The sequence below is a fragment of the Mobula birostris genome, chromosome 8, assembly GCF_030028105.1.
Source record: "Mobula birostris isolate sMobBir1 chromosome 8, sMobBir1.hap1, whole genome shotgun sequence".
Lineage (NCBI taxonomy): Eukaryota > Metazoa > Chordata > Chondrichthyes > Myliobatiformes > Myliobatidae > Mobula > Mobula birostris.
In genome coordinates this window covers 108,838,834-108,851,755 of record NC_092377.1, presented here as the reverse complement: position 1 = coordinate 108,851,755, position 12,922 = coordinate 108,838,834, and the positions used below count along the sequence as shown (strand labels likewise).

Below are 12,922 nucleotides of genomic sequence, written 5' to 3'. Positions count from 1 at the left end.
CCATCAAGGTCATGGCTGCTCATAGCTGTATTTTTCTGCACCATTTTTAAAAATTCCTTAAATATGCAAAAACTTAGCAGTATCGGTCTTAAGTGAATTCACCTGCCCCTCAGTGAAGACATTTCTCCTTGTCTCAATCCTCAGTATTCTGAGAATCTAAACCCCAATTCTAGACTACAGAGCCAAGTAAAACATCTAGCCTACTCAACACAAGAAGAATTTTGTAAGTTTCAATAATATCACCTCCAATGCAAAACTCTAATGAATATTGATGTCATCTTCTCAACCTCTGCTCTGTTGGCCAACCCACCAGTGTAGCAACCAGGTTAGTCAATCATCCATTATAGCAAGAATGCCCTTTTTAGATGAGAAGACCAAATCTGTACCCATTACTCTAGGTGCATTCTCACACGTCCTATTTAAATGCAATAAGACCTCTTTGCTCTTTTACTCAAATCTTTTCCAGTAAAAGCCAACACACCATTTATCCTCAAAAATGCTTTCTTCATCTGAGACTTGTGTACAAGCTCGCTCAAGTCCCTTTGAGCATCAGCATTTTCTCAAACTAGACTATTAAAAATATTCCTCTTCTTCGTTCACGAAAGTGTTTTTTTTTCTACGTTGTAATCAATCTCCTATGTTCTCATCCAATTACTTAGCTTGTCTATGTTCTCTTGATATTTCTCTACACTTACAATCCCACCTAGTTTTATATCACTGGCAAATTAGAAAATATGATATTTGATCCATTCAGCCAAATTGTTGTCTAATTTGTGACTAGCAAGGGCCCAAGCATAGATTCTACATGTCACAACCTGCCTCTCTGAGAAAGAATAGAAGACACTTTTCTCTTTGTTAACAAGTTCTCAATCCATGTCAGTACAGTACCCTCAGCTTTGTGTACTATAAACTTGTTGACTTAACTTCTAAAAGCCTCAAGAAAATGTATGTACGTTGTGGTTCCCTTTATCTATTCTAAGAGTCACATTCTCAAAGAGATTAAGCAGATTAATCAAGCTTTATTTTCCTTTGATACATTGATGTTGTCTCTGTTCAATTCTATAATACTTTTCAAGGTATTCTGTTTAAACAACCTTCATTATAGATTTTAATATTTTCCCACCAACTGATATTGCACTAACAGGTTGGTAGTTCTGTTTTCTTTCTCCTTCCTTCTTAAACAGCACAGTCACATTTACAACCTCCCAATCCATAGGAAAAGTTCCAGAATCCACCCAACTTGAGAAGACAATAAGCAGAACATCCACTATCTCCATGGCCATTTGTGTCCAAACTATAGGACGTAAATCATCAGGACTTTGAGATGTATCAGTTTCCATCTCAGCAGTTCAATAGTATGCTATTGTTTACACTGATTTAGTTTTGTTCCTCAGTCTCACTAGGTCCTTAGTTCTCTAGTACATCTGGCTGATTTTATATATTCTTCCTTGAAGACAGGCAGAAAGCAGTTGTGAAATTTCTCATTTTCCACTATAACTTCTCTCATCTGGTTTTAAGGAAGCCCTTCACAACCTGATAAAGGGTCTTGGCCTGAAACATCGACTGTTTATTCCTTTTCATTGAAGTTGCCTGACCTGCTGAGCTCCTCTAGCATTTTGTGTGTGAGTTACAAACGTGACAAATTCTGCAGATGCTGGAAATCCAAGGCAACACACACAAAATGCTGGAGGAACTCAGCAGGTCAAGCAGCATCTATGGAAATGAATAAACAGTCAACATTTTGGGCCGAGACCCTTCTTCAGGACTGGAAAGGAAGGGGAAGGGTACCAGAATAAAAAGGTGGGGGGAGGGGAAGGAGGACAGCTGTACTCTGGATCTTCAGAATCGTTTGTGTTTACTATTATCTTTGGCAACTTAAATGTCTTCCTTCAATTAAATCTTTCAGAGGTGTACTCCTCCTCACAGCTCATACAGAATTGGACGCTAAAGTTTTAGTTAAATATTCAACATTCTCTTGACCTTATGGCCAAAAAGTTGTTCTTCTGAAATTAACATAGAACAGTACAGCACAGTACAGGCCCTTCGACCCACATTGTTGTGCCAACCCTCAAACCCTGCCTCCCATATAACCCCCCACCTTAAATTCCTCCATATACCTGTCTAGTAGTGAATTTCAGGCTGCTTTCAACTCCATGCTTCTATCTATCAATACTGTTTTGAGTGGGGTGTATGTGGTGTCCAGGGAGGGTCACACCTCTGTTGAAGGGGCATGTCGTGTCCATTCCGGGGCATTTCACTCACCTTTGGTCTCCACTCAGCTCTCACTGGTAGCTGTTTGCATGGGACAGCGGCCACACCCCGGTACTCCGCTTCGGCAGGCGGGTGAGAGTAGCCGCCGGCCTCGTACCCCGGTGAGACGGGGACATGCACGTCCTAGCGACTGAGCTGATGACATCCACAGTGAGATTCAATGCTCAGGAAGGCAGTACTGCAATGCTCTGTGCAGAGCAAAGAGCACGACAAGGCATAGAAGACATCATAGTCATCCACTGCAACCAAGGAAGATCTCCGGTTTCAGCACTTGTTTATAGCACTGGACCTGGACCTCTGAGGTCAAGAGGGTGGAACTGCCCCAGTACAATGGATTTTCCACTTTAAAAACTCCCCCACATGGGTTTCCTCTCATTGTCAGGCACCACAGACAACCACCATTATTTTAAAAGTGTAGGTGGCACCTACATTTCCATGCAGCATGTAATGTACGTTGTAGTACCTTCTGTACTTAAACTAAATTTCATAAATTACCATATAAAGCATAAAGTAAGCACTCCCAGGAGTGGAAGTAATATATTAGCATACATAGAAAATAACTTTATTTGACATGGTACAACTCAGAGTGCACAAAAGTAAGACTGCCTTGCTCTGATGTTGAGAACAGAGCTGGAAAAGTATATGCCCCATGTCTCTTAACTTAAAAATGATCTGACTAGGAGATGGAGATATTTTAAGTTTACTAAATTGATTACTGTTTTGGAAGTAATGTGTAAGTTTGATAAATGCTCACTAGTCTGAAAAAATGAGGAGGAGAGGGGTTCCTACTGACATTAAAAATCTGAGAGTGATTTGCAGGACGGGCACTTCTCCAGGCTGAAAAGTCTAGAGTCAAGGAGCATCATCTCAGCTATTTGGGATCAACATAAGGAGAAACTTCCTGGTGTAAATAACACCATAAGATATAGGAGCAGAATTAGGCCATTTGGCCCATTGAGTCTGCTCCACCATTTCATCATGGCTGATCCAATTTCTCTTTTGATCCCGGTCTTCTGCCTTCTCTCTCCCGGTATCCCTTCATGCCCTGACTAATCAAGAACCTGTTGACCTCTGCCTTAAATATACCCAATGATTCGGCCACAACAACCGCCTGTTGCCACAAATTCCACTGATGGTTTAAACTCTGAAATTATCTGCCCTAGATGGCTCTGGGTGCTAATTCATTGCTGTTTATATTGTGTCCCACAGAAGGACAGATTCACTGGAGGTAGGGCTACAGTGGTATAGAGATGAGAATTCCCAGGCATTGACTTCAGACCCAATGAACTCTCATGATATCAGCATGAGCAAGTTAAACTCATCCTGATAACTACTATATCATCCATCCTCAACTGATGACTCAGCATCCCTACTTGTTGAAGAAAACTCAGGAGAAGTACTGAAAGTAGCAAAGGTGTAAAAAGTACTTGTGTGCCCATCACCAAGAGCAACTTCTTAGCACCACGAGTGACCCAGCTGACTGAGTTTGGAAGTTTAACCAGATTGGGTCTGTGGCAGGTAGTGAATGAACTGCCACTCAATGGTTCAAAAAGATGACTCACCGTCCCCTTTCAAAGGGCAATTAGGAATGAGCAGTCAGAGTTGGCCTTGGCTGCAAGTCCTACACCCCAAAGAGTGAATAAGTGAACAGGAACTGCTTAGATTTGTTTTCTCAAAGGAATCTATCAAGGATTGTTGGCAGAGTTTGCCTGCTCTGTATATTTGTGACGTGTATGAACAAACATGCACTAACATCTTTGCTAACTTGACACTCTGCACATAAGTGTACAAGCACCTGGAATTCAAGCCATATTTACAAACAAGTGCGAAGGCAAGAGCCCAGTGAGCTATTCAGAGAGACTCCGAGATCATGTTATTCTATGGTGGCTTTTTATTCCATTAGACTAAATACATTGATAACAGAAGAGCATCATAATGTCAACAACTGAGACAGTCCAAATGATAGACCTTGACCCAAAATGCCTATTTCCCTCCACAGATGCAGCATGGCCCTGTGAGTTCATCCTGGAGCTTGTGCATTGTTCCAGATCCCAGCATCAGAAGTACTTTGTGTCTCTGGCTTTTTAGACTGTTCTAGTGAGATTCCTCAATATTAATCATATGGAATATTGTTCATGCAAATATTATACATAAGACTCTTTAGCATATTGCAACTCTTTGAAGGCGTCAAAGGCTTGAGTGGACCATAGTTTATGTTTGCTCCTGCCTGCAGATTCAGACATAGCTCTCCCTCTGTACTGGTGTGCCCTTTCACATCTTGTGAGAGGCAAAATGTTCTCAGAGCAAATGTGCAGAGCTGTGCATTGATTAGCAGCTGTGGTTGGTTTATCACAAGAATCAAGATCAGTCTGATTTTGATGCGAATCCTGGAGCATCTCCTCTGCTAATGAACAATGTCTGACTTTCTCTTCGGCGACTGATCGGCAACCAGCTCTCATGTGTTCTTTCAGCTGGACCTGCCTTCTCAAGTTTTGCACTGTCATTTCATTCATTGAAGCAATAGGTGGACTGTTTTCTTCAATAGCTTCAGAATAAGAAGGTGGGCTGCAACGCCTTCTACTGTCCACCCGTTGAAATACTTCATCAGCAGACAAGATACGAGTCCTGGACCTGGGATTGTTATTGTCATCAACTTGGTCCTCGTGGACAGTCTGACAGGTTGGCAGGTTTTCTCTCAGAGTGTTTTCCTTGTAAGACTCTGGGTTTGTAAGTGTCCTTGATGGCCCCCAGCTGTAAGTCTTCCTTACGGGGTTCTTAGCTTTCTCTTTTGCACTCTTTGCACAACTGTTTGGATCTTGCATCGAAATGGTTTGAAGTTTTGTTGTATGGTCTGAAAAGATGTCACTCTCCTGACTGGTACAGACAGGGGAAACAAGTGGAGAATTGATAAAGACTGAGCACTCTGACATGTTTGAACATGAGCTGGCTAATGATGAAACTGACGAAGCCTTTGAGGAGGAGGCTGTGGAAAGTTCGGAGTGTGAGCTAGCATTAAAGTTGCTAGGCCTCCTGCTGCTAATCTCACATCTTGTAAAGCTTTCGTCTGACACCTGCTTTCTCGTTAGCTGGTGAGTAAAGTCCAGGACAAATGGAAATGAGCAACCATCATGGCTCCTTGCAACTAATTCCTGCTGTCTGATATTCCTAGGGTTAAAGGTGACGCCTAATATTGGTTCAGAGCTGCGCCTGTTTACTCTCAAGTTTAGCTCTCCAGGTGGACAAGTTGTCACATTGGGACTAAACGATACTCTGCTATTACCATCTATTGATTCATTGCTGCAAGATGTTGTGGCACCAACTCCAGCCTTGATGTCTGTTTGACAACTCTGCTTTCTCGCCAACCTCAACCCTTCATGGCTCCTTGATAATGGATAACAGCTGGAGTTTGCTCTTCGCCTCTTTTCATTCTCTCCCTCTTTCCAGTCATCCTGGTCAGTGCTGTCATAGGCAGAGTCATTTTGGAGAGAAGATGACGTGTCTGTAAATAAAATGATAAACACTTCAGTCACAGTTCCAAAACTGCTCTGATTGATCACCTCAAAAGCCACAGCCCCTACTGGGGATACTGAGAGACTGCCCAACAGGATGAAAACTCCAGTGATATTTTATGGATTAACGTGGTTACCTACCACCATCTTTTGTTTTCAATACTATCATGACTGTTCATTCACCATAAGTGTGCAACCAAAAGGTCACATTTACAACATTTGAGATCTCCTGGCAACGTTTCTCAGTAGTAATCTGATTGGTGGGTGGCAGAATGGAGATACGGCTCTACCAAGGAGGTATAAGACTCTCTTTCTCTCTGCTAGCCTGCAGGTCACCCTTGGGCAAGGTGTAGCACTTGCTAAGCCCCCTGATTGTATGAGCAACCGGTGCTCATCACAAATCCTGGTTTTGTGACCACTGACAGCAGGCAGGCAATCTCTGAAGAGTATCGATAATGGCTGGGGTCACCCATCTTGTAAAGACACTGCCTAGAAGAAGGCAATGGCAAACCACTTCTGGAGGACAGTTTGCCAAGAGCAATCATGGTCACGGAAAGACCATAATGGACCACGTCACACAATACGGCATGTAACAAATGAATGAACGAATAAATCTGATTGAGTCTTCATCATGGAAGTAACATTGCTTCAGTAATACAGCAAAACTAACTTCCCTTGTATGCATAATATATCAGCCTGAAGCACTGGGTAACACTTGCTTCTCAGTTTAATACTCAAACCCAAGCTACGAGTATCAAGACATTCTATCTACTCTGACTGTGCCTCCTTTAAACTTGTATTCGTATGATATATGATCACGAGTTCAGAAATCCTTCCTCAATCTTGGGGCGTACAATCTAGTCTGACATTCGAGTAGACATGCCATGATGTGAAAAAGAAGTGAGATGCTGAACAAGTGTGGATGTCTGAACGTGAATGTAAATGTTCTCTCAGCACCGACCAATGGCAGACGTTTATCAATTAGGAAGCAAAATACTATTTTTTCTTTGTGTAATGTCTGACTGTTAGGCTTGTTTAATACACATTAGTGACTATCCTTGATTTAAAGCAGTGTTTGAAAAGTGTTTTGATGTCCTGAAGTGTATAAATGCAAGTCATTTTTAAAATAGGATGCATAAGCATGTACTACGTACCAAAGTTATCAATGCTTTCTGGTTGTCTCCGTGCTGGTTCGCCCAGAATTGTAGGTATCTCATCACCAAATATTTGGCAACAGTTCTCGATCAGAAACTGCATCAGACCCACAACCTGAAATGAAAATGGATTTGCTCATTTCAGAGTCAATATTCAGAATAAGTGGCCAATATTTAAGGCCCTCCAATTCCCCTTCTCAGTAACCACAAGAGTTCTTAATGCCAACACAACAGCTCTTCTGGAGACAAACTGACCAGGTCAGTAGCAGGTAACAAATATTCACCTTTGCAGTTACTTCTTTCTGTAATTCATCAGGTGGAGGTTTGCTGCTCCAGAGCATATTAGGCCCAATGCAAACAGCCAGATTGTAGGCGTCCATCTTGTTCACCTCAGAATGCTTATTGATGTGGTACAGCATACAAAACACAGAGCGAAGAAAGAGGCAGTTGTGCCTTGGAAGTTTGTCCAGAAGCCTAGTAGAAATAAAAGGGTGTTCCCAAACATTAGCTATGGTTTGAAGTCTTCTTTACTCAATTCAACACTTCTTCCAAGACACTGAATTTCTCCATACATTGCTTGGGAAATCCTAGCTGTAGACTTTGAGATGCTTTGAACAAGATCACCTCAATGACAATTTTAAGAATATCTGGTATTTCATGAAAAAAGTGAGTAGAAAAGTGAGGATCTATTTATTTGTAAAGCTAGTTAACATGCAGAATGGCTTTATCTGCTGTGTGTTTGTAACTTGATTATTTACATACGTTACATGTAGCTGTTCGTGCTGATAATATTTTAAATTCTGGCTAATGTTTTGATGTTTGTCTTTGCAGGCTCAAAACTATGCTGGTTTACAACATGTGGTTGTGTAGCAGTCTATATATTATCAAGGCCGATAATTTTTCTAACCTATCTCTTCAATCTGTATTCCATTTCAAGCCACGATTTCACTTGGTGCCAATCAGTTAGGCAATTATTAAAATCTGAAGCATTATAGTTATTGTAAGGATGTGTTGCACCCGAGATTTTGAACACGTTTTCGACTTTGAGTTGAGATGCATTTTGCCATCACATCACATCCCTGCCCCCTACCCTCGGCAAGAACATAAATGAAAAATCATGGCTCCTGAGCAACCGACGGAAGGTGAGCAAGTCAGAATACCCAAGGTGATCTCACACGTCAGGATACTCACTGTCTGATTTTTGTAACTCTTTCTTCAGGGGACTTTTCCTCCATGGCCACCATCCAGCTGTCATACAGCTCAGTCACCAACACGCTGTCTGGGATTCTCCGTAGGAAATCCTGCATTTCATACATTTAGAATTACCCATTGAGGCCACAGGTGTGGAAAAAAATAACTCAATTAATTTGCCCAGTTATGCCCTGACTTACAATCCCTCTTTAGAGCACTGAATTTCAATTTATTCTACCTTGAAGATAGCAGCCAACTGGATGACAGGCTCCTCTTCCAAGGCCACTTCTCTTCTTGTATTTAATTTTCCAACGAGTTCCTTGCAGGCCTTTAAATTTGCTGACTTGCGAAATATTCCGACTGTTGAGGGCCCTTTCTGGAACAGGACCATCAACATCTCCTAGAGAAAACAAAGCACAAGGAGAAAGGTTAACTACTACAATAAATAGCTAACTTGGAAAATAGGTTTTGATGTGTGATTGGTGAATGTCATATTAATCTCTAAAATTTTATTTGCACTTTGGAGAAAAGTGATTCTTTGAAACAATTCCACTAATGTCTTTCTGTAAACCTAAAAGGAGCTATATGTGTTTACACACTATTACCATTACCTTTAATATGTCAGTTTAATTTGTCTACTGGACCGTTTCAAGTGACTATACATCCAGAGTGTGAGTCAGGTTGGTCTTTAGTAGGCTGGGCTTCAGCACTTTGTATTAGATTGGAAGAGATTGCAACAGTCCACTGATGTGCATTTAATATTTAAGTACTATTTAAGTAAAATTGTTTAAGCATTCTTGTTCATTTAAATAATTCATTACGGGTTAAATGTATAAATACATGGGCTACATACATCATCAGGCAATCACGTATGCCCCTCACTTAAAGTAAACACAAAGTAAGACCTGCATTCCCAGACCCCCGTGTCTTCCCTTGAATTGGTTTAAAGTTTTGAAGTTACAAAACATAACATCCACTTACAAGGATTGGTTTGGCGAGAATGTCATGATGATGACAGATGTCTTTAAGAGGTCGATCAAAGAGGCCATCATTCCGAGAAGAGGTGGATTCGCTTCCCGAGTTTTTGTGGAAAGGCCATGATACTTTTGTTTTGCTCTTCTTGCTATGCTTCAATCTGGCATCTATTTCAAATGGGAAAAAAAGATGAAAATCCTTTGTAGCTGTCCATGAATGAAATATAACAGAAAAGATACAATCTTATCCATTAAAATGTTGAATTCAAAAGCAATTAATTTTATTCCAACCCCCATGAGAACAAAGGCTTTATCTCACTTTACCTTGTGACTGTTGGACTTGACAGAAGGATTTCTCTGATGGTTTCAAAGGCTTTCTCTCCATGCTGCCCGGTGATAGATCACACTTTGCCTGTTCTTTGTGCACTTGTCTTGTCTTGATGCCACATGTGTTCTCTTGACCTAAAAGTGCAAAATGTGAGGTTAGAATGTATGCCACAACCTAAAAGAGCAAGTTTTTTTTAGTATTTCCTCCAGCCCGCTTCTGCATTTTGAAATAATCTGTGGTACAATCTACTTAGCTGGTGCACAGTTTAACACATGCCAATCTGAACATCAAGGCAGCATTTCTAAGAAACGGAATCTACTGATAAGCTAATTTTGTCTAATTGTCATTGTTCCTTAAGACAGAAACTGAAAAATAACAAAAAAAAATCCAAATAAAAGATTTTTCATTATAAATTGCACACTGGCTCAGTTCCTATTTGAAATGGGAGTGTGCATTATTTGAACCAAGGAGCTGATTTTACACAGTCGATTAATCTTTCATCTAAAGGGGGATCTTGACCACAGTCCCAGACATCTGAACATGTGAAAGTAAAAGGGGAAAAAATAGATGTGAAATTAAGTGCAGAAAATACATGTGAAAGCACATGCAAAAAAAGTTCATGGGGAAAGTACATAGGGAAGTGATTGGGGAAAGTACAGCCCCCAGGTTAAAAAAAGGATAAAGTATTTCCATAGTTCTCCGTTGTAAAATCCGAACGGCAAGTGGACTAACAGAAACTCTGGTGTACACTGCTATGTACTATTAGGAAAAAGCATCACTCCTCTGCAGGCTTGTTTGCAACCAGCCTCTAAAGCCAGTAGTCAAATAACCACCTTCACTGATAGATATAAAAAAAATGTTGTTTTCTAATATGATGCCAGTTAGCATAAAGGAGTGGTTGACCAAGTGTCTGAGTCTCAGCAAAACAACCGGCTGGCACACGTGGCGGGAGCATGTGCATGTTTACTTTCAAACTCACCAATCAGGCAAGGCAAGTCACTGCTGTCTGACAACACCAGTTGCAGGTTCTGGGCATCTCCCTAACAATACAAAGCAGGTGCAGTTAGACACTAGTCATAGTCACAGTCATACTTCATTGATCCCAGGGGAACTTGGTTAATCACTATCACACTCAGAGGTACAATGGACAGTTTAATGCTAACTCCAATGACTACTTGTATTTACATTGGCTCATCTCAGTTTCACATATCAACATTTAATAAACATAATCAAAACAATGAAATCTAGAATTATACAGTTACATGCCTTTAATGTTGCTCCACCCCACTGCAAACAGTAATCATGTAAACATTTATTCAATCAACTATCATCACAGGCAAATGTGTGTGTAACAAGACCACTGCGAGATATTTACTCCAGGGGTACCCACCTGCTCTGCTGGCTCCTGTGGTAGTGTCTTCACCACCTCACCAGGTGGTTCCATATTGGTTACGGTTAGTGTTTTAGACTGTCAAAACAGAAGTATTTTTGTCATGAGTAAGTGTGCATTCAAACACCTCTAAAAATCCAGAAATTACAAAATAGCAAGCAGAAATTTTCACTTTCATTTCCACCCCCTCAGACCTCCCTTCTGACCTTACAGCTGGCTTTGCTTTATGCAGGAAGCTCCTCATGGCCCACAGCTTGTGCTAACCCCAGAAATAACACAAAAATAGGATAACCTCATCAATTTCTACTTGTTCAGATCAATTGTTAGTGGTCCATATATAATCACAGGAACACATGCACAATGTTGCTTATATAAACTATCATACTTCTATACATATACACACATGCACAGACTTAATACTCAATTAAATCTCCAATTTACAAATCAATATGACTCTCACATTCTTATGGAAGACTATTGACCTTAAATTAACTATTTCTCTTTCTACAGATGTTGCTTCACCTGCTGATTACCCCTAGAACTTCCTTTATTTTAGTTCAGATGTAAGCCTCTCCCATCTGCATAGATCATGATATAATAACCCCCATTTACACAACTTCTCTCATATTCATACAGTTATACCCCTAATATCCCCATGCTGTCATGCAGATATACACTGCAATGGCTAACTCAATGTAAATACACACATACGCACTCAATTTCTGTCCTTTGAGTCAGAAATGATACTGGGGAAGAGCATTTTTAAATCTCAGATGTTGCACAATGGATTTATTTGGCTCACTTAATAAATGTTACTCACTTCAAAGTCATTTCACATTGGCTTACTTAGAAACATGCAGTCCCTGATAGCCATTGGTTTTGTAACATGAAAGGAGACAGTGTTATTTTAAAGCCTAAGAGATAAGTGGATTATCTTTCAGATGGGCCACTGGGTTTTACTTTTTTCCGTTCCATTGTGTGACTCTTCTATATGCTTATACAAAACCATTTGTACAATAGTTGTCAATAGAGCATATTACATTTACAGTTTGATAATTCAGTGCCTAAGGCTGAAAATCAGTCTGATTCAACACAACAATCAGCTGATATTAAAACAAAAATCCAGCTTACCAGAGCAGAGTTACTTAAAACCTTCATTAATACAATCCGTAAGGTAAAGTTAGCCCCTGGTTTTCGTTAGCTTCTTGAGTTGCCTAAAGACAAGAAATGAAAAGCCGTTACTGAAAATCCCCCTGGGTTTACTTTCAATCCAAATGATGACACACAAGAATAAAAGCCAGTCCTATGCACACGATCCAAATCCTTTACATTATCTACACTCAGGCTACCTCACACCCTCACCACAAAGAAAGTACACTGCAGTGAAATTACTAATCTAAAGGACCAGTGGGTTCAAGGATAAACTAGCTCCTGCTGGTGACTTGCTAACCACTTGGACACGATCACATTATCAAATTCAAGTTAAGTCAAGGGATTTTTAGAGTGGAAAGTTGCAAAGAGGCAGGTGGGTCTGGGGAGAGGTTCCCAGAGGACAGAGAGCTAGCCAGGGAATTAAAGAGCAAATTAAACAGGGGAATGTGGCAAAGATCTCAGAATGTTATGTGACCTCAGGATTATAAAGTCATCTGAAGGCAGGCAAGACTGCCAGAATTAGCCAGTGTTCTTGATTTTAATTGTAGTAATTTATCAAATCCTGACGTAGCAGGTGACTGAATAAAAGTATGCTTACCTGTGGAGATTATTGTGCCACAGTATCTTTACTTCAGGTAAACTCCAGGTGAAGCAAGCACCATCACTGTACAGCTACAAATCCAGCAGACAGAGAATCTGTTCACATGCCCGATACCACACACTCTATATAAAGGGGCTGTAGGCAGGTGGAAATACTGTACTCAGAACGGAAATTACATCACGGCATGTTGCTCTAGTCTGGAGCTGAAAGTGAACTTCCTCCTTCCAAATAAGGCCAGCAGCCTGTGGTATTCTCCCTTATGATGACTGGAAAAAGTGAGATGTAATGGTACTGTACACTTGAGAGCAAGTTATTATTAACCAGTAAACCAATAAAAAAGTAACTACAGAGA

General features: G+C 40.6%; 1 protein-coding gene across 1 annotated transcript; it reads right to left on the bottom strand.

Annotated features, from left to right (window-relative positions):
- Window positions 1-4,148: 4,148 nt before the first annotated feature.
- Window positions 4,149-12,691, bottom strand: LOC140201586 (uncharacterized). The gene is made up of 11 exons (XM_072265925.1): window positions 12,568-12,691; window positions 11,949-12,031; window positions 10,818-10,895; window positions 10,407-10,467; window positions 9,424-9,561; window positions 9,107-9,267; window positions 8,364-8,525; window positions 8,126-8,235; window positions 7,219-7,408; window positions 6,935-7,049; window positions 4,149-5,770 (listed from the first exon to the last, which is right to left on the bottom strand). The coding sequence occupies exons 2-11, from the start codon at window positions 11,973-11,975 to the stop codon at window positions 4,416-4,418; spliced, it is 2,397 nt and encodes a 798-aa protein (XP_072122026.1). The 5' UTR covers window positions 11,976-12,031; window positions 12,568-12,691; the 3' UTR covers window positions 4,149-4,415.
- Window positions 12,692-12,922: the final 231 nt, after the last annotated feature.